The following is a 22,836-nucleotide window of genomic DNA, read 5'->3' as shown; positions in this document are numbered from 1 at the left end:
TAGTCTGCTGACTAATAAAGCTTTAAATGTGTTCAATGGATTTACACATGATGATGAGCACTACTGGATATCCAAACCTCACTGTGTATTGAAGCCACTCTTGCAGAGCTTAGAAATTAAGCACGTGTTATGCTTTTCATGCCAAAAAAACAAACTCACCATCTTGCCTACCTGAACCTACAAACAGTATATTAAAAAAAACAACAAAACAATGTATTTACTGCATCACACTGCTGAGAGATGGTCTTCATTATTTAAATAGAATTTAAATGTAAAATATATTACTATGCAATAACTCATTATTTTAATGAGATTCACAGACTACAGACAAAAGGTGAGATTTCCAATACAGGAAATCTGAGCTAATTAGCCAACCTCTTTCTATTTGCAATTCCATTCTTTCCACAGATGTAGGTCTTCTTTATTCAAGGTCATAAACTCCATAAACAAAATCTTTAGCGTGTTTTCTGCAGAAAAAGGCCCTAAACCTCCATGCTAATAAAGAATAAATTTCCTTTTTGTCAGGAAAACATTTTTATAATAGTGTGGGTGAGGCTGAAGGTGGTACAGAGCGTTACAACATTAAACACGGCTGAAAGGGATGCAGATTTTTAAACCTGTGTTGAGCCGGCGGGAGCTGTTCACCTGCTTTATATCACTATGCAGCAGCAGGTAAATACAACAGAGGCAGTATAGTGGCAGTATGGGTGGGTAAGGGAGGGAGAAAATGTGGGAGAGAAAGAGTAAAAGGAGAAGAAGGAGGGAGGAAACTGCTATTGTACTTTCATGCAGCTGCAAGCAAAAGCACAATTATGAATGCATAATAAGTTTGGGGTACAAGAAAAAAAAGAAAAGAAAAGAAGATTATCTTCCTCCAGGCATCAATACAAACACATTAAGAGAGTAGAGTATGGCATTTCACTAGCTATCAAATGAAGAAAGCTTTTCTCCTAAATGTTTTTCTTCAGCTGTTTGTAGATGCAAACCGGGAAGAGTTATGGCAAAATAAACTCTGCAATATTCCGGTTTGCCTTGTGGCAAAAGAATACTTCCCCTACCTTTTCTCTCTCACATACACTGCTTGGCAGAAGAATTATCTAGGTCAGGAAATAGTTGGAAAGACTTGCTCCCATAAAGCATGTTTTTCTTTTGGCCTGTTTTACCTTTCAACAGCTCAATGTTTTGAAATAAATAAATAAATAAAATAAAGCAAATGGTAGGACTTTCTAGCAACGAGTGTTATGCCTGCTGAGAGAAGAAAGAGAACACAGGTCTGTGTTTTCTTGAGTTATCTAACCTATGCTAGTTGAACACTGGTTAGACAGTGGTACCCCATACTCTGAAGAACAGGAATTTATGAATAATGGAGGTCTTCCATCTCTGGTTCTGACTCACCAATCCTCTGCAGGGCCCTAAACTATATACACTCACAGCCTGGAGTACTCTGAGGGCTACCACATGCTCTGTGATGAAATGACTCATTCCTGATGCATGTGTACAGTATGTGTATCGCACTAGGGGGCACAAAGAAGGGACAAATCTTATCTGCTCCACATGTAAATTGTCAAAACATGTTTAACTCTCAGCCAGGGCTGAGCAGATGCCTATAAAAAATAAATGCTGTTCCACTCACCCTCTCACTGGTACAGACACTATAAACAGTCTCTGAAGGCCTAGCAGTTTAAGGTAGCTTATGCTAAAGCATGATGGAAGATTTTGCTCACAATCTAAAAACGTGTAAGCTCACTGGAGAAAAATAAGACATCTTTTCTGCCTTAATAACAGCACCAATTGTCTCAGGTTAGAACAGCACCAGTGTCTTGTCAATGTTAGTTTAGTTAGCCTATTTTTCCACTGTCTGGGTGTGCAGGTCAGCTAGAGTTTGTGGAGCCTATTGATGTTTTACCCGTTCTTCCAAATAATCCCACAAGTGTTCTATGAGAATGAGGACATTCTGCAGGCCAGTCAAAGTGTCTCAGTGTTCCATCATGCTCACTCAACAATTCAACCAGAGATTTGGATTTGGCACAGGGAAGTGTCCATGTTGTAATTTACTTGGACATGATACACAAAAGACAACCTCAGATTCTGTCCAACAACTGACAAACTGATTGTTTTATGATAATTCGCATTAACCCAGGTGCACAACTTATTGACATTGTACAACAAGGTGAAGCTACTTTATCAGCTGTTCAAGCCCCCGAGTCTCTGCAATCTGAGTTTGACATTATCCAGTCCTATCTGTGTAAACTGAACTTGGTATTAAATCCAGATAAGACCAAACTTACCGTCTGTTGTTCACAAATGTCTTATCACATAACACTTACCAGCTAACATCCCTGCCCTTTTAACTTCATATTGATCACCAATTCTCATTTATAACTCACTGTGAAAAATTGAAGGTGAAATTCAGTTTCTATTATAGGAATAAATCCTGTAAATGTCTACATTTGAGTGTAGTAGTGTACTACATCACTGTGCTTTATGTTTTATTACTGGCTGCAAATACTCTACACACCACTGTGAACTCTAGAGTCCAATGGCCACCATTATACAGTAGTCTACACACCCCAGTTAAGAGTTTTGTTATGATTGATCTTTATAGCACAAAAACCTGTAATTTTAGCAGGACTGTACAAACTTTTTATATTCACTGTATGTGTGTAGACACACTCACTGGCTTCTTTTTATTTACAAATAGACTTGTTTCCTCCTACCTTTACTTGCATCTTTCAAATACTCAATCAATATGTGGTACACTCTCAAAACAGGTTTCAATTCGCTGTTCCCACTGACAGGATAGAACTGGGGGGTGGATGCTGCCCCTTCAGCATGGAAAATTGTACAAAATTACCTACATTTAGCTGAACTGGTTACTCTGGGAGAATTTAAATCAATTTTAAAGGGTATGGAAGCTGGCTCCATTAAATGTTGCTTTTTATAATGCTATGCTGACGGTATTGTGGGCAGGCAACTCTTAAAAAATAGATTTTTCATCTCAGCAAGACTTTTACCTTGTTAAACAAAGGCTAACATACAATTATATATACACATTTCACTCATATATATGTGTGTATTTTCATATACACATATATATATATATATAAAGTATATATATATATATATATATATATATATATATATATATATATATATATATATATATATATATACACACACACACACACACACACCCACACCCATATATATACACACACACAGACATACACACATACATATACACTAATATATTTATTTATAAGTATATATATTTACATACACACACAGTATCTCAAAAGTGAGTACACCCCTCACATTTTTGTAAATATTTGATTATATCTTTTCATGTGACAACACTGAAGAAATGACACTTTGCTACAATGTAAAGTAGTGAGTGTACAGCTTGTGTAACAGTGTAAATTTACTGTCCCCTCAAAATAACTCAACACACAGCCATTAATGTCTAAACCGCTGGCAACTGAAGTGAGTACACCCCTAAGTGAAAATGTTCAAATTGGGCCCAGAGTGTCAATATTATTTGTGGCCACCATTATTTTCCAGCACTGCCTTAACCCTCTTGGGCATGGAGTTCACCAGAGCTTCACGGGTTGCCACTGGAGTCCTCTTCCACTCCTCCATGACGACATCACGGAGCTGGTGGATGTTAGAGACCTTGTGCTCCTCCACCTTCCATTTGAGGATGCCCCACAGATGCTCAATACGGTTTAGTCCATCACCTTCACCCTCAGCTTCTTTATCAAGGCAGTGGTCGTCTTGGAGGTGTGTTTGGGGTCGTTATCATGCTGGAATACTGCCCTGTGGCCCAGTCTCCTAAAGGAGGTGATCATGCTCTGCTTCAGTATGTCACAGTACATGTTGGCATTCATGGTTCCCTCAATGAACTGTAGCTCCCCAGTGCCGGAAGCACTCATGCAGCCCCAGACCATGGCACTCCTACCACCATGCTTGACTGTACTCCAAAACACACTTGTCTTTGTACTCCTCACCTGGTTGCCGCCACACACGCTTGGCACCATCTGAACCAAAAAAGCTTATCTTGGTCTCATCAGACCACAGGACATGGTTCCAGTAATCCATGTCCCTAGTCTGCTTGTCTTCAGCAAACTGTTTGTGGACTTTCTTGTGCACCATCTTTAGAAGAGGCTTCCTTCTGGAACAACAGCCACGCAGACCAATTTGATGCAGTGTGCGGTGTATGGTCTGAGCACTGACAGGCTGACCCCCCACCACCCCTTCAACCTTTGCAGCAATGCTGGCAGCACTCATACATCTATTTCCCAAAGACAACCTCTGGATATGACGCTGAGCACATGCACTCAACTTTTTTGGCTGACCATTGCGAGGCCTGTTCTGAGTGGAACCTGTCCTGTTAAACCGCTGTATGGTCTTGGCCACTGTGCTGCAGCTCAGTATCAGGGTCTTGGCAATCTTCTTATAGCCTAGGCCATCTTTATGTAGACCAACAATTCTTTTTTACACCTGCTCCCCATTCACACCTTAGACCTTGTAACACTAACAAGTCACATGACACCGTGGAGGGAAAATGGCTAATTGGGCCCAATTTGGACATTTTCACTTAGGGGTGTACTCACTTTTGTTGCCAGAGGTTTAGACATTAATGGCTGCCATTTCTTCAGTGTTGTCACATGAAAAGATATAATCAAATATTTACAAAAATGTTAGGGGTGTACTCACTTTTGTGAGATACTGTATATATATATATATATATATATATATATATATATATATATATATATATATAATTCTGGCAGAGCTCACATACCTTTATTTATTTATTTATTTATTTATTTACATACATGGGTTGCTTTAGGCTGGTTTGTTTGTCCTTATTATCATCATCATCATCATCATCATCATCACTGCTACCTTGTTTATCCACGAGGCAGTTCTTGGCACTTGCATAATATGGTCATGCAATGTGTTAAACAAAGCTAAAGATAACAGAAACGTGTGAAGAACTGGGACAGCTGCATTATAGATCATCTGAGAGCGGAATGAGAAAGAGTGGGAGGAGTTAGTGAGGGATGAGAGAGATGGACATAAGGCAGCTTTGACTGAAATGTATGAGAGTGTAAAGAGACTAAAAATGGTGGTGCGAGGGCAAAGGGAAGTGGAGGAATGCAGGAGAAACACAGAATTGGAAGACAGTGATGGACAGACCGTCAGCCAAGTGTTAGTCTCACTCCCTCCCTCCCTCTTTTTCCCTGGTACAGCAGAATCTGTTCTAGCAGCAGGAAATAAGAAGCACAAGAATAGATAAAAATTCGGTTACGTAAGCCTGATAACAGCGAGAGAGAAGTCAATGTGGAAAGCGAGAAGTGAGATCTCTCTAACAGCTAATTCTGGGTGTGACAGTTGGGAACACAGCTTTAATGGCAAAAGTCTTAAAAATAGAAATAAATAAGAGCCAACTGGCATTAATTGTGTGTAAGAGCGCATGAGGTGTGCAAAATAGCACAAATCTCATTATTAAAACACGTACACAATACTTCCTCCCATTCGTCTTCATTTTCAGACAACTTTCTCTACAATGTTAGTTACAACCAATTCCCACCCGCTGTCCACGCTTTTAAAAATATAGGTGCCACAAAGGGCTCTTTAGAACACTGCCAATGAGAGAGAGAGAGACATTTTCATTTCCATAAAGTTTCCAACTAATTTGGAGACTGCTAGAATGATCATTCTCCAATACAAAGGTCTTCTATATAACGCTAACATTTGTTTCTTCATCCATCAATCTGAAAGTTTGTCTATGGCTTCACTGAAAGATATTTACTGTAACCTTTATTTTTCAACTTTCTCTCACAATTGATACCACCCTTATTAGACGAGGCCAAAAATGTCCTTCTACCACAACACTAAACTGCAGTTCACAAAAAGAGTTGTAGAACAACTCAACACACTTGGACTGCACTGACTGTCCATTTCTGTATAATACAGAACCCTTAAATGGTTAGCACCACTTCAACTCATCCTTCACACTCTTGGGCTTGGAAGTGTGTGCTTATGGAGTCTCGACAATGATCTACTCTTTTGAAATCCATTCTAACCATATACCATCGGGATGAAAGGATGTCATGCCACTCTTTGGAACTTCAGTATAAGTGAAGGGTGATAATCAACGGATTTTCATGTTGATTTAGTAGGGACAGGCAAGGACTGCTAAATTAGCCTAATTTTGTCTGACATGTTGCCTAATAGAACAATTAACAATCTCGGTCTCTCTAATTCATTTCAGAGGTCATGCCTGTTTTGTCACTGAACCAATCCCTGGTGCATTTGGCGCAGTGCAGTTTGGGAAGGTATGAGAGCAACAATCAGACTTAAATACAGACCAAAACAACCAAGCTGCTTCTAACCAAAGCCGAGCGTGATTAGACTGCAGCAAGTCAAATCACCCTGATTTGACCCAAAAGCAGGATGTGAATGAAGCATGCTGTTTATTGTTACTTGTGAGCAGCAATTTTTTTTTTTACATCGGAAAGGCAAACTATAATTTGGATCTGGCTATATTCTGGACGTCTGGCCTGAGGAAATGCTGGATACAGTTCACAAAACTGCTGATGTCATTATTTACAAATCATTTAGCACTGGCTCGGCGTTTTCCATGCTCAACTACGCAACTATGTTTCCAGCCCTGTCCCTTTCTACACACACTCCAGCAAATGTTTTCTGGTTTTGTAAAGTGTGAAACTGAACTCAGATATAGACCATTGCCTGGCACTGACGGCACAAGAGCTCACCGAGCTGCTCTTTTTAACTTTATTCTTTTTGAGTAAAAATACTTAACTCATCTCACCCACAAGGTTGACTACTTTTATAATAAGAGACTGAACATATCACCAGAAGACCTTATTCTTTTCTTTCCCTCAGTAACACATTCCTCTCTCTCTCTCTCTCTCACATACACACTCTTTCATTCATATTTTTTATTTTATTTTGAGATTTAGAGATTTATCTGCACTTCTCTTTTTCCACAGTTTGTTATGTTACAGCCTTATTCCAAAATGGATTAAATTAATTATTTTCTTCAAAATTCTACAAACAATACCCCATAATGACGACATGAAAGGTTGTTTGAAATCTTTGCAAATTTATTAAAGATAAAAAACAAAAAAGCACATGTACATAAGTATTCACAGCCTTTGCTCAATACTTTGTTGAAGCACCTTTGGCACCAATTACAGCTGCTAGTCTTTTTGAGTATGATGTTACAAGCTTGGCACACCAATTTTTGGGCAGTTTCTCCCATTCTTCTTTGCAGGACCTCTCAAGCTCCAACAGCTTGGATGGGGAGCGTCGGTGCACGGCCATTTTCAGATGTCTCCAGAGATGTTCAATCGGGTTCAAGTCTAGGCTCTGGCTGGGCCACTCAAGGACATTCACAGAGTTGTCCTGTAGCCACTTCTTTGTTATCTTGGCTGTGAGCTTAGGGTCGCTGTCCTGTTGGAAGATGAACCTTTGCCCCAGTCCGAGGTTCAGGGCGCTCTGGAGCAGGTTTTCATCAAGGATGTCTCTGTACATTGCTGCATTCATCTTTCCCTTGATCCTGACTAGCCTCCCAGTTCCTGCCGCTGAAAAACATCCCCACAGAATGATGCTGCCACCACTATACTTCACCATAGGGATGGTATTGTCCAGGTGATGAGTGGTGCCTGGTTTCCTTCAGACATAATGCTTGCCAATCAGGCCAAAGAGTTCAATCTTTGTTTCATCAGACCAGAGAATTTTGTTTCTCATGGTCTGAGAGTCCTTCAGGCGCCTTTTGGCAAACTCCAGGCGGGCGGTAGCTTCCGTTTGGCCACTCTACCATGCAGGCCTGATTGGTGGAGTGCTGCAGAGATGGTTGTTCTTCTGGAAGGTTCTCCTCTCTCCACAGAGACACACTGGAGTTTTGTCAGAGTGACCATCGGGTTTTTGGTCACCTCCCTGACTAAGGCCCTTCTCCCCCGATCGCTCAGTTTGGCCGGGCGGCCAGCTCAAGGAAGAGTCCTGGTGGTTCCAAAATTCTTCCATTTACGGATGATGGAGGCCACTGTGCTCATTGGGACCTTCAATGCTGCAGAAATGTTTCTGTACCCTTCCCCAGATCTGTGCCTCAATACAATCCTGTCTCTGAGGTCTACAGACAATTCCTTGGACTTCATGGCTTCGTATGTGCTCTGACATGCATTGTTAACTGTGGGACCTTATATAGTCAGGTTTGTCCCTTTCCAAATCACGTCCAATCAACTGAATTTACCACAGGTGGACTTCAATCAAGTTGTAGAAACATCTCAAGGATGATCAGTGGAAACAGGATGCACCTGAGCTCAATTTTGAGTGTCACGGCAAAGGCTGTGAATAATTATGTACATGTACTTTTTTTGTTTTTTATTTTTAATAAATTTACAAAGATTTCAAACAAACTTCTTTCATGTCGTCATTATGGGGTATTGTTTGTAGAATTTTGAGGAAAATAATGAATTTAATCCATTTTGGAATAAGGCTGTAACATAACAAAATGTGGAAAAAGTGAAGTGCTGTGAATACTTTCCGGATGTCTTGTCTTGTCTTGATATATATATATATATATATATATATATATATATATATATATATATATATATATATATATATATACATATACATACACACACACACACACACACACCCACTCACCCACACAGTATCTCACAAAAGTGAGTACACCCCTCACATTTTTGTAAATATTTGATTATATCTTTTAATGTGACAACACTGAAGAAATGACTCAAAATAACTCCACACACAGTCATTAATGTCTAAATCGCTGCCAACAAAAGTGAGTACACCCTTAAGTGAAAATGTTCAAATTGGGCCCAGAGTGTCAATATTATTTGTGGCCACCATTATTTTCCAGCACTGCCTTAACCCTCTTGGGCATGGAGTTCACCAGAGCTTCACGGGTTGCCACTGGAGTCCTCTTCCACTCCTCCATGACGACATCACGGAGCTGGTGGATGTCAGAGACTTTGTGCTCCTCCACCTTCCTTTTGAGGATTCCCCACAGATGCTCAATAGGGTTTAGGTCTGGAGACATGCTTGGCCAGTCAATCACCTTCACCCTCAGGTTCTTTAGCAAAGCAGTGGGAACACAGTTGGCATGTTGAACACAGTTGAACACAGTTACATGTTGGCATTCATGGTTCCCTCAATGAACTGTAGCTCCCCAGTGCCGGAAGCACTCATGCAGCCCCAGACCATGGCACTCCCACCACCATGCTTGACTGTAGGCAAGACACACTTGTCTTTGTACTCCTCACCTGGTTGCCGCCACACACGCTTGACACCATCTGAACCAAATAAGTTTATTTTGGTCTCAACAGATCACAGGACATGGTTCCAGTAATCCATGTCCCTAGTCTGCTTGTCTTCAGCAAACTGTTTGTGGACTTTCTTGTGCATCATCTTTAGAAGAGGCTTCCCTCTGGGACGACAGCCACGCAGACCATTTTGATGCAGTGTGCGGTGTATGGTCTGAGCACTGACAGGCTGACCCCCCCACCCCTTCAACCTCTGCAGCAATGCTGGCAGCACTCATACATCTATTTCCCAAAGACAACCTCTGGATATGACGCTGAGCACATGCACTCAACTTGTTTGGTCGACCAATGCGAGGCCTGTTCTGAGTGGAACCTGTCCTGTTAAACCGCTGTATGGTCTTGGCCACCGTGCTGCAGCTCAGTGTCAGGGTCTTGGCAATCTTCTTATAGCCTAGGCCATCTTTATGTAATTCTTTTTTTTCAGATCCTGAGAGTTTTCTTTGCCATGAGGTGCCATGTTGAACTTCCAGTGACCAGTATGAGGGAGTGAGAGAGCGATGCCACAAAATTTAACACACCTGCTCCCCATTCACACCTGAGACCTTGTAACACTAACAAGTCACATGACACCATGGAGGGAAAATGGCTAATTGGGCCCAATTTGGACATTTTCACTTAGGGGTGTACTCACTTTTGTTGCCAGAGGTTTAGACCTTAATGGCTGTGTGTTGAGTTATTTTAAGGGGACAGCAAATTTACACTGTTACACAAGCTGTACACTCACTACTTTACATTGTAGCAAAGTGTCATTTCTTCAGTGTTGTCACATGAAAAGATATAATCAAATATTTACAGAAATGTGAGGAGTGTACTAAATAAATCCAGAATCCCAAAATATTACAATAAAGAACTTGTAATACATAAATGTCGACCTTCTGAAAAGTATGTTAATTTATGCACTCAATATTTGGTCAGGGATCCTTTTGCATGAATTACTGCATCAGTGTTGTGTGGCATGGAGGCAATCAGCCTGTGGCACTACTGAGGTGTTATGGAAGCCCAGGTTGCTTTGATAGCGGCCTTCAGCTCATCTGTATTGTTGGGTCTGGTGTCTCTCATAGATTCTCAATGGGGTTCAGGTCAGGCGAGTTGGCTGGCCAATCAAGCACAGTAATACCATGGTCAGCAAACCAGTTACTAGTAGTTTTGGCACTGTGGGCAGGTGCCAAGTCCTGCTGGAAAAGGAAATCAGTATCTCCATAAAGCTCGTCAGCAGATGGAAGCATTAAGTGCTCTAAAATCTCCTGGTAGACGCTGCATTGACTCTTGACTTGAGAAAACACAGTGGACCAACACCAGCAGATGACATGACACCCCAAATCATCACTGACTGTGGAAACTTCACAGTGGACGTCGAGCAACTCTGGGACCTTGATTTCCAAATGAAATGCAAAATTTACTTTCATCTTCCCCATGATTGTGGTTGTGTACTGAACAAGACTGAGAGATTCAAGTCTCAGGAAACCTTTACAGGTGTTTTGAGTTAATTAGTCAATTTGAGCTCTTCTCAGGTGGACATTTCTGTATTATAAATTATTTATTCTAATATTTTGAGACACTGGATTTTTGATTTCCATGAGCTGTAAGCCATAATCATCAAGTTAAAAAAAAAGGCTTGAAATATTTCACTTTATGTGCAACGAAAAAAAGTTCCACCTTTTGAATTAAATTATGGAAAAAAATTACTTTACCACAATATACTACACACACACACACACACACACACACACACACACACAGATACTACATCTTAATTTGAGTAAAAAATTATTTTGAATGTTTCTAAGAGTTCAGGCGCCCTATATACATTAAATCTTTTTTATGAGTCTGCCCCAAGATAAAAAAAAAAGTAATCACATATTATTCCTCAAATAGAGTCACTATTCCTTGTTCCACTCCATCATCTTTTTTTTTTTTTAATGAGTTCTGCTTTGTTTATATGGTAGGATAAAAGAAAATTACAATCCTGCAAGAGATTCTCATTGTAAGAAGAGCACCTCAAGGAATTTCATACACAAGTGAATGGCCTGATTGAAATACACGAGGAACTAAGATACGGTCTTTGTGATTGAGTTTGTTCCTAAAAAAAAAAAACCATAAAAGCTCTGATGTATTAAATAAAGTGTATACCATCTCTGTCAGCAAACCGCAACACCGAGAATCCCGGTGAGAGTTTTGTATCACAACAGTTTTTAGGTTCATGCAGTGTTTGATGCATTATGCATGCAACAACTCAATTAAGGATATATTCAACAACTGAGGAAGCAGGAACACCACAAAAACAACTCTTCTTAATTACAGCACAAACTTTTAAACAAGGAGGAAAAGTGTTAGGCACATGCAGGTCATGTGTCTGGCTTTCCCACACTACACAGCTAATGAATGAAGCAAGGCTGGTCCTCTTGGAGGAAGAGTGCCAATCAGTCAGAACAAAAACCAAAACGAGCAAAAGTGGAAAAGCGTGCAGGATACAGCAGGAGCAGGGCAGTCTACAGGAGCAGGAGATTCTACAGCAGTGCTTTTAACCCTGTTCTCCAACGACAGCCCAGAGAGAAAAACAAAACAAAACAAACTTACCTCTAGCTCCAGCATTGTCAAGCTGAAACATGTAGAATTTGAACTGTGTTGCACTCGCATAGAGGTAGAATGAAGGGCATTCTGTTTCTATGCCTGCACTGCATTTCTTTGACTGAGCTCTGGGTTTACTTTGCCACACAATGAGGGAGAAGGGAGTCGAGGAGAAGAGGAATTGAGGACTGAACAGAAGGTCATTTAGTTTAGAAGAAACACAAGGCGGGTTAACAGCACGCTACTCCGCAGAGCTCGGAGAGAGTGGGGAGGACAGGGATGGGGAGGAGAGGAGGTCAACAAGTTTGGAAAGAACAAGCGCGTTACCTGGATTACACACTGTATGGACCCTCAGTTCACACAAACCAGCAGCCATCATCTTTTATGATCTTTGTGTGTTTTCATTACTTTATTATGTTTTTTTTCTTTTGCTGCAAACAGTTAATACAGTCATAACTGGCACAGCAAAACAAGTCACTTACTCAAAGTAATAAAAAGAAGAAGAAGAAAAAAACCTGCACAGCCTCTATTTTTCTCACTTTTTATTCTTTCTCACAAGGTATTAATAACCCCAGGGCCAAGGGGCTTTTTAACCGTTCAGCTCGAGTTCATGTCTGGTGTCCTCTGCTCTCTCTCAGTCTAATGAGCTCCAGACGCAAGCGTCCTGCTCCCGATTATGAGTCTAGCTTCCTCCTGCACACGCACAAATTATCGGAGGACAGGAGTGTTCAGCGCACCCCGGTTCACTTCATTTGAATTCATAAATGACCTGCGAGTGTGTTTAAAATAGCTGTGGTAGCGAATACAAGCCACAGACACCTCTGGGCAGTAATTGGTGCAAGTTTCCTTTCTGCTGAAGCCTGAGGCATCATTATAGGTTATAGGTGGGTTATATTATAGCCCAGGTGGGTGTCTGGAACGTATAACAGTAAAGCAGACCTTAACCTGCGCTCCCAATTTACTTCTTTTACACAATTAGCCCAGACTGAAACTAAGAATGAAGAATGTGTGTCATATACTAAATGCATCAAAATGGTCTACAATGGACTGTAATTTATAGCCTTATATTCCATTTATACTGCATAGACCTATGCCTTACTTCACTTTGCTTGTGTTTATGTTACGTTCACGGAGTTTATATATACATATATCAGAAATGCGCAGTTAAAAAAAAAAAGGAAAATGGAAGTGATTCAAGCAGGATGTCATGCTACTTTTAATGGGGTCCAGACAGAGAGCTTTTCTATTTGGCCAGGGATGATTGTCTGATATATGCTACCATATTAAAGCTGTCTCTCAGTCTCCGAACTATTTGCAGTTTCAGTTCTTCAGCCAAAGGATCAAACTAAAGGTGTGAGAAAGATTAAGGAAGCTGATGAAGACAGGCTAAATGACAGGATAAAGCAAGGTTTGTAGACTTCAGAACTGAGCAGAATATCTTTAAAAAGTGAAATTAGTGCAATAATATATAATGTTTATAATCCTTTCATTTCACTCAGAGTTTTCCTCTCTTGGCATTTTGATATTCGTGCTGCCTGTCTCAGCACGGCTGCTGAAACACATCACATTTTTTTTATTTTTTATTAGCCAGTGCCCGTCGGCATATTTATTTGTTGCTGGTATTCTCATTACGGGTTGAGTGGATGATCATAGCAGCAACAGTGAGCGTGTGTGAGAGCAGCACAGAGCTCAGCAGGAACAGGATTTATGAGCTCTTCTTCACGCAGTGGAGCAGCTCCATCAGGAACATTGGGTAAAATGCACCTAACAGTTAAACACAACACATTATGGGATATTATGGATTATGAAAAGGAGAGAGGAAATTTCTGTTTTGAGATTTTAATGGTTTATCATCTTTCCTAGTGAGTCAATAATTTTGCATAATTTAAGCAATAAATATAGATCGGAAGCTCTCGGACAGCATAAATTGTTTTATACTTTCTAGAGAAAGGTCTATTTTGTTGTGGATATCAGCACAATGTACTTGCATTGAAAGATAAGGAAATTAGCTGAAACGTATCCTCTCTTGATGTTGCTTAATTATTAACAGTGTTTCATAAATACTCAAATGTATTTATTTATTTTTTCTAAAATGCATCACATGGTAGGATCCTTTTTCTGAGCACTACTAACACTGTTCAGTTACCTTTAATAATTAATTTCTTTCAAGACATATCATTTAAGACATGTGCATGCCCCCATCATTTTGTAAGTGTGTGTAAGTGTGTATGTGAAGCTGAGGGCCACACAGCAGGATCCAGTACAGCGCAAAAGAGCTCAAACAGAAGAAACTGGAGAACCAGAAGACAGACAGCAGATTTAGAGCCTCTCGCTGCCCCCTTACCCTCCATCTCCACATTGATTGGCTCCAAGCCAGGGGAGCCCCGCCCTCCCCGCTCCCCCTCCGCAGGGTGGGTACCTTTCTCAGAGACACTTGGCCCTTTGGGCAGAGCTGGTCCCTGAATGGTTGGGCTGGCGCTTGTGGGTGAGGTCTTTCCTGTGGTTGTATTGGAAGGGGGCAACAGAGTAACCAGTCAGTCAAGTCCTTTAAGTGCATCATATTAACATAGAAAAAAAATGTTTATGTTTGTGTCAATATTCTGTGTACATGCAGCAAAAAAAAAAAATGAAGTAGCTCAAACATCAAATTAAAAACATCAATATTATTTTTCACCGCTGAAAGCAGTCCATATGAATGAGCTTGCTCTGTCTTCAGCAAGTGGTTCATGCTTGTAACATTTTAAATGTTTTCCTGTCTCTCTTGTTCAAAGACAATCGTTCCTCCCAGGGGAATCCTGAAAGGTTCTATGTAGAATCCTATAACAGAGGGTTTCCCTTTCAGAAAAGGTACCAACTGAAAGCCCTTTCGAAAGCTACAACCATTAACCTCCCAAAGAACCATTAAGGAGTAAGAGTGTAAAGCTAATTTAAGTTCGCTATAGCACTAGTAGCAGGATCACGTTGTGGTGTTATTGCTGTTGGATCACATTGTTGTTCCAGCAGCCAGTTGCATCAATAGAATGTTAAGTTTGACTTTTACAATGATTTCACACTGCAGCAGTGTGAAGCGTTCCTGCTCTGCCTCCCATTCATGTTCTGTGGATGGGGATTGTGGGAGTGAGAGCAGCACAAAGAAGGCGCCGTAGTAACTATCTCCTGAATATGTGATAACAGTATGACAAGGACTGAAAATCACTTTGCAAAAAAAATTTCAGAAAAAAAGTCAGATTTAAACTTTTAATTCATGCAATATAAAAAAAAGGAAAACATATAAATAGAAAAAGGTGTGCGCGTGCACTCAGCAGGACATTTTGAATTTAATTAAGTTTAAGAAACACGGGTATAGCCTAAAGCATTGGTACAGCGTGTTCTATTCTCCATTTCATTGTAGTGCAGATCTGACCTAAAACTCCTATACCTATTTTCTCTCTTTTTTTTTTCTTTTTTTTTTTTTTTTTTTAAGAGACATGCACCCAAAATGGCTAACTGTTGGATAAGGAAGTTTAAACCTTGCACTGTGTAGAATTTGGACACTTGTAATACAGCCAATTTAGGTAAGCTTTAACCAGCAGTGTGTAAAGTGATCATAGATTAAAACTTTGGCAAGTGATGCTGAAAAACATAACACTCTGCAGCAAACAGTATCACTAACAGTGATATAATATTGCATCTGATATAAACAAGAAAGACTTCTTCAGTGTTATAAATTTACTTTTCAATTTCAAATTTGTCATATTTTTATATATTATATATATATATATATATATATATATATATATATATATATATATATATATATATATATATATATACACACACACACACACACACACTCTATCTCACAAAAGTGAGTACACCCCTCACATTATTGTAAATATTTGATTATATCTTTTCATGTGACAACACTGAAGAAATGACACTCCTACAATGTAAAGTAGTGAGTGTACAGCTTGTGTAACAGTGTAAATTTACTGTCCCCTCAAAATAACTCAACACACAGCCATTAATGTCTAAACCTCTGGCAACAGAAGTGAGTACACCCCTAAGTGAAAATGCACACACACACACAAATGTATAAATAAACTAAATCCAAATAGAAAGTGGTGATCAAATTATCCATTTGCTTTCTTGGTACTTTATACTGATAGATACTGATATATTCTTTTTCTTCTGCTTTAGGTTATTGTGTAATGAATAATAAAATGACTGCAAATGTAACTTGCATTTGAATATGTTGGTAATATTACATGAATAGTAAGAATTTCAAATTATTTTGTAATGTCTGCAAATGCCAGTAGTCAATAATCTCAATTTGATCTACATTTTATTACCTAGCTCTTTCCTTCTCAGTAAAGAGCTAGTTATGCAGGTTACTATAAAGATAGCTGACTTTCAAGTTTATCCTAGCTTGATCTCTCCAGTTTATTTGTGTTAAAGTGTATGTCAGCAAGTGTCTAGAGATTGTAGAGAATGTTGTAATGCTAGTAGGTTTTTGTTAGTTTTAAGTTGAAACCATGTAAAATGTTTAGTAGTTTGTAAACACAAGGTAGGATCCATTTAAAATTTATACTAGGCTATGATAAAAGTTCAACATGTACATCAAGGTTGCAGTTGAAGCATTTTCTACTGCAGAACCTGATCTTGGAACACATGGCTAGCTAGAAATCCTGCATCTTTATCCCTCTTTGCTTCTAACAGGATGTAGATCTTTTTAGGATCAACCATTAAGGATGTCACGAGAACCGATATTTCAGTACAAAGTCAGTACCAACATTCTTAAAACATGACAGTACTTGTTTTTCTGCAGTAGTATTAGTACTGTTTGTACCGAAGGTACCGAGGTTGCGATTATTCCGGACCTGATGGGGCCAGCAAATATGCGCAAGTGTTTTAATCGGTCCACAAGTGGTGAAGAAGAAGAAGAATGCCTACAAGCACACGGGAAAAACTACAGAAGTTTAGCTTATCTTAACAAGTTTAGCGCCGTTGAGAGGAAAAGAGAGGAAAGCTAGTATCGGTTTCCGGTGTGCAACTGATGCTATCGTTCATTTCAAACAAAGCAAACAAACAAACAAATGTTTGTTCATTTCAAACAAAAACCTGGAATTTGGTGAAGCACCTGAAAGACTGTCCTATATTATGTTTGTTTGAGGCAACTGGCATTGTTGCCGTGAAACCAGCTAATGTTATGCTTCATGTAATGTTAGCGATAGCCAGTTATTTGTTAACGACGCGAACGCATTGTGATGTTATAAACTACCTCCGAATGGGCCACCATGCATCGCCGTTCAGCCCATGTCCTGTCAGCTAAATGTAGCCTAATGTCACTAATAATTATTCAAATGTTCATGCTTTTAATGAATCTTTTTGGCCTGCCACCATATCAGTGAATTTAAACTAATGCATTCAGAGTAAGAGTGTGTGTGTGCATTTAGGAGTGTTTGATAACTAAAATACCCCCCCTTGCCAGTATCAGCCAGAGGAGTATGTCCTCCAGGAGAGTTTTTTTATTTTATTTTTATACCACACCGTGGTATCGACTTTGGTATCGAGTATTATGTACTTTTGGTGGTATCGGTACCGACTACTAGATTTTTGGTATCGTGACATCCCTACAAACTATTTTACTCCCTTCCAGTGTCTCTCCATTTTAAATTTGCACAAGTTTGAATTTTACATAGCCTGACACTCAGTAAGACTTTGAGGGCCTCCCCATCTTTAATACCGCAGCAGTTCTGGCCAAAAAAATAATAATTCCATGTTCTTTAGCCAAGTCTGCTTTAATTATTGATGCTTTGGTAAAGTTCCTATTCTCAATCCCTGAGTGTCCTTGAACCCAGGCAAAGTAGAAGGACTCCCATCATTGACTGGTGGTTAATGAACTCCCTTTATGCTGTTTCCATGTAACCAGGCAGTTCACCAGCTGCCACACACATGCACATACATGTGTAAGTCTATCTTTGTGGGGCATTTCCATTAACTTGTGTGTTAAACACCCTCAACATTAACCTTAGCCTCATTAGACACACATGAAGGCTGTAGTTTTTGTTAAAAAAAAATAATAAAAAAAATTACCAGCCAAATGGCCTCACAACATCGTTGGGACATATGGTCCCCATAAATGTATAAAAACCTGCTCCACATACACACACACAAAAAATTGCCAGCTCATCAGGCTTGTTCCAATCAGGCCTGTCAGCATGTTATCTGCACCAGGCAAATGGTGGCTGCGCACTGGGGGAGCCGAGGCTGGCATGCCACCACAATGCTACAAGGTTTAGTTATGTATACTTTCATTCAAACCTCTGGCTCTTTACACCACTGGGAGGAAATGGCAGAATAAGGTGATGGTGACTGAGAACACCATTGAGTTTCATTGTGTGTGCTGCTGACAATGTTAAAAACAGGCTACCTTTTCTCAATGGGGCCATGTTATCAAATAGCACTGAGGTACAGTCCCCTCCAAAATAATTGTAACAGAAAGGCCAGGGTTAGAGATCAAAAGATGGAATGACAATTTCACTTTTCATTTCCTGATATTTACTTTCCTAATAACACTTAATTTGTTGTTGCATATCCCTTGCTTGCAACAGCTTCATTAACCCACTGACATCACCAAACTGTTGCATTCTTCTTTTGTGTTGCTTATCCAGGCTTGTAGCTTCTTTGTATGTTTTGGGTGGGGTAGGTGGAGGGTGGGGGGTGGGGGGTGGGTTCTCCCATCAGTCTCCTCTTCAGGATGTGAACTGCATTCTCAACTGGGTTAAGGTCTGTTCATTGACTTGGTTAATCTAAAACCTTCCACTTTTTTGCCCTGATCAAGTTCTTTGGATTGAGTTGGCAGTGTGTTTTGGGTCATTGTCTTGCTGCATGATGAAGTTCCTCCCAATTAGATTGGATGCATTTCTCTGTAAATTGGCAGACAAAATGTTCCTGTAAACTTATGAAATCATTCAGCTCTTACATTCATGAGTTACATCATCAATAAACCTTAGTTATCCTGTTCCAGAAGCAGTCATGCAAGCCCAAGCTACGACACTACCGCCACTGTGCTTGACGGATGAGCTCGTATGTTTTTGATAATAAGCAGATGCTTTCTTTCTAAACATTAATCTTGGTTCCAGAACTTTTATGGCTCATCTCTGTATTTCTTTGCTATTTCCAATCTGGCCTCCTGATTCTTACTGCTAATGAGTGGTTTGCATCTTCTAGTACGGCCTCTATATTTCTGCTCTCAAAGTCTTCTTCAAATGGTAGATGGTGATACCTTCATCCCTGACCTGTGACGGTGATGTCACTGTCTGTTGTTTTTATGGTTTTTCTTCACAGCTCTCTTAATGTTGCTGTCATCAACTAATGTTTTCCTTGGCCAACCTGTTTGATGTTAGTACACCAGGGTTTTCTTTCTTTATCAAGACATTCCAAATTGTTGTACTGGCTATGTCCAATACTTGTGCAATGGCTCTGATTAATTTCCCCTCTTTTCCCAGCATCAAAATGGCTGGCTTTTCTTCCATAGACAGCTCTTTTGTCGTCATGTTGGTTTATCCTTTTGAACAACAAATGCAGTCTTTACAGGCAAAACCCAAGGCTCAAACCAAGAGTAGATGTTCAGAGCTATTAATTGTTTAAACAATCAATTTAACAGGACACAGCTGGTAACAAGAAACACCTGTCAGTTTCAAGTTCCAGTATTTTTGATCACTTGAAAAACTGATGGGTTCAAATAAAAAAAGCTCCATGTTCTAAGTTGTTCAACACATCTAGATGTAAATATCAGAAAATGAAAGCTGAAATTCTGATTTATTATCTCATATTCATCTTTTGATCTCAAATCCAAATGTCTTCTATCTATAGCAAAAGAAAAAAAAAAGAATTGGCCTTGCCGTTCCAGTACTTTCATAGGGGACTGTTTGTGTGTGGGAAAAGAGAGAGAGAGAGAGAGAGAGAGAGAGAGACAAATGGAGGAACAGAGGTCTGTGTGTGTAATGCCTCAGCTCAATAAGGGGCTGTTTCTCTGCATTAAAATAAATGCTCTGTGCCATGAGCTTTGCCACAAAATGAGAATAAACAAACACCTGGTAAGCTAAATAAATAACATTGTTTTATGAACCTCTAAAAAAAAGCTGTGGCTGCATGAGACATGAACAAAATGAATCAGTGGAGGAACTTCCATCTCTCCACCTCACTCACCCCAACTGACACTACAGCATAGAGGTGGACACCTGGTCTGCATCTTTTCTTTGTCACATTTACTGAGAGACTGCAACAAGCTTCATGAATGCAGAATAGCTTTTTTGTGCAGAATGTGAGCGCTGGGGCCGATATGGTAAGTAATTCTCAGCTGTCCAACAGAATAAGAGACTCGATTGTGTGTGCGTGTGGGTATGCGTGTGTGGTATGTTGAGCTGAATGGAGTTACGTCGGGAGACAGCAGCAGTGCTGTCCGTCTGTCAGAATGTACTGTTGATGTGCTTCAGGACAATAACTCTGAGGCCATGACCCACCTGCCAATGTGTCTGCACTGAAAAACTCAGCTGACACATGCTGCAGCATTCACACACACACACACACAAAAAAACAATAACAACGGTGTCAAATACTGTTAGCTGATTAATGTTCAGGGCACTCTTTCCCACACCCATGATGACACGCCACGCACGGATTGTATTCACTGCTCACGTTGAAAAATCAGCATGTGTATATGTTCCAGATGAACTACAGCAATGGGACTCAGCCTGATTCTATAGGCATTAAGCTCCCTGATGCCCATTTCTGTGTTTGTATATAATGATCTGCAATGATGGCATCAATAACAGCGTGTGAGAGCATAGCTAAAAGCGAGTTGTGAGGTAATTTCAGAGGTGAGAGTGGGGTAAATTGACTTACTCTCATATCAAACCAATACATGGTAAGACATCTACTATTTATGCAGTCAACCTTGGGGTGTCGCCAAACAAAATAAGAAATGCACAAGCAATATTTAGACATTATGTAAATAAAAGAAGGAACCTGGTGCCTTTTAAACAAACCAATGGAACTGAAATGCATGTACATGTTTGAAAGAGTGAGGAGTAAAAAGCTAACAGCATAATGAATAGAATGAGGAGTATACAGTATAGTATGTAAGTGCTGAATGGAGACATGGCTTGTGTGATCTAAAACAAAGAGGGAAGTAAACTGACCATATGCTGAATCCAGTGCAGGGTTCTGCTTTCGTGTGGTTGCCAAGACATCTACGATTAGGGAAGAAAAATAAAAACATTGAACAAGTTATTTAATCTTCTTTAAACTCAGCTACATTTCTGGAATATTTGTGTTGTGTGCTTGGGTCTGTTTAGCCTGTTCAGACTTATTATTAGCATCTGCCTCAGATGGTCCAATCACAAGTGGACAGCTGTGATGGATAGCTGTTTACATCAGGAATTTTCATGTGTCTGGAATGCGTCTCCAGTGACCACTAGTGACTGTGTTTATTTAGTAACAGGATGGCCAAATATGTCCAAAGCAACCCTACACCACTGCAAAACTAGGCCCAAAAGTAGCCAACCTCAAACAAAACAATCTGTTTATACTTATTTGCCGGATGTTATCCCTTTCCCTGTTATTACTAATGAAATCCTCAGGTGCGCAGACTGGTTGATAAAAGCTATATTTATATTGTCATCTAACTGTGTGGCATTGTATGCAGTTATTGCTCACCTAATCATGTTTCAAGTGATTTCAACAGTCAAAAATAAATAGGCAGGGAAGTAATAATCAAAATAAAATGTTAGTTGCTTACACAAGTGCATATAGCGAGAGCATGGGTATGTGCTGTCAAGGATAAAAACAACAACAAAAAAACTAAATCAGTCCCTCACAATAGCTCTAACTATCTTTACAGTGTACAGGGCTATAAACCATAATATACGGTCAAATATCAAATATAATAACAGTGACATTGTGTATTACATGATACATGGTGTAAGGGATAAGAGAGTGAGAGAGAGGGAGAGAGGGGGAGAAAGAGAGAGATTGTGTGTGTGTGTGAATTACCTGCATCTGTGCCACGTATCTACTAATAACGAAGCTATGAGTGTAACTGAATGTTACTATAGTTACAGTTGTTTACTGGCAGCACATTCATTTAGAACGGTGATGAAACTGACCGGAACTACCTGTGGTTTATACGGTTTTAAGGCACACCTTCCAGCCAATCAGAAGCGAGTATTCAGACAGACCATGGTATAAAATTTAATATATAATAACCATGGAGCAGTTTCAAGCTAATTTAGTCAGATTTAGTCTTTTAAAGCATCATCAATACATCATTGCAAAATGTACTAGAATATTTAATAATAACATCATACGATATTCTTTAAACTAGCAACATTTAAAAAAAGGTATTTCCTAAAATAGTTATTTTACCAAGATGCTAAAATCGTGTAGCATTGTCACCAATAACGATAAATAAAGAAGAGCTTTGATAATGAATAGACCAATTCCCAGACACAAATGGGTTAAATAGTGTTTATATAGTAAAGAGTGATGCTTATGCTGAGAACAGTAAGAAGAAGCATGCATATGAGAGGACAGCTGGTACGCATATTTTAATATAGTGATTTACTGAATTTAATTTAGAAAAATTCCCAAGCCCTGGATTAAACAAATAAAATAAATCATCTTGTTACATTATGCATCAACTGCACGGCTGGACAATTTAAAAGTAGCTTGATTCCACTTGAAAAGTATGAACCTGGCAACATTGGTGACCAAGCGTTTTTAGATGTCAGGGACACATTACTGTGCACACTTGAAATGTAATATAGCCATATAGGTCTTCACAAATGTCAAATATGAGGTCTGAAGGGACTAAATTATTTTAAGCTAAATGTGTACA

The 22,836-nt window shown here is 39.6% G+C and overlaps 1 protein-coding gene across 7 annotated transcripts in view; it reads right to left on the bottom strand.

Annotated features, from left to right (window-relative positions):
- The window catches only part of sema6e (sema domain, transmembrane domain (TM), and cytoplasmic domain, (semaphorin) 6E), a 147,078-nt gene that overhangs the window by 5,493 nt on the left and 118,749 nt on the right, over window positions 1–22,836 (bottom strand). For 5 of the 7 annotated variants that reach the window (XM_017473054.3, XM_017473044.3, XM_017473081.3 and 2 more), the window contains 2 exons: window positions 21,140–21,190; window positions 14,299–14,451 (listed from right to left, as the gene is read on the bottom strand). In XM_017473054.3, coding sequence (XP_017328543.1) covers window positions 14,299–14,451; window positions 21,140–21,190 — 204 coding nt within the window. The remainder of the gene's footprint in view (window positions 1–14,298; window positions 14,452–21,139; window positions 21,191–22,836) is intronic. The other 2 variants (XM_017473091.3, XM_017473100.3) reach the window with 2 other exon arrangements.

The sequence above is a fragment of the Ictalurus punctatus genome, chromosome 1 (assembly GCF_001660625.3).
Source record: "Ictalurus punctatus breed USDA103 chromosome 1, Coco_2.0, whole genome shotgun sequence".
Taxonomy (NCBI): domain Eukaryota; kingdom Metazoa; phylum Chordata; class Actinopteri; order Siluriformes; family Ictaluridae; genus Ictalurus; species Ictalurus punctatus.
The sequence above is the reverse complement of the archived record's forward strand: the minus strand, read 5'-3'. Positions and strand labels throughout refer to the sequence as shown.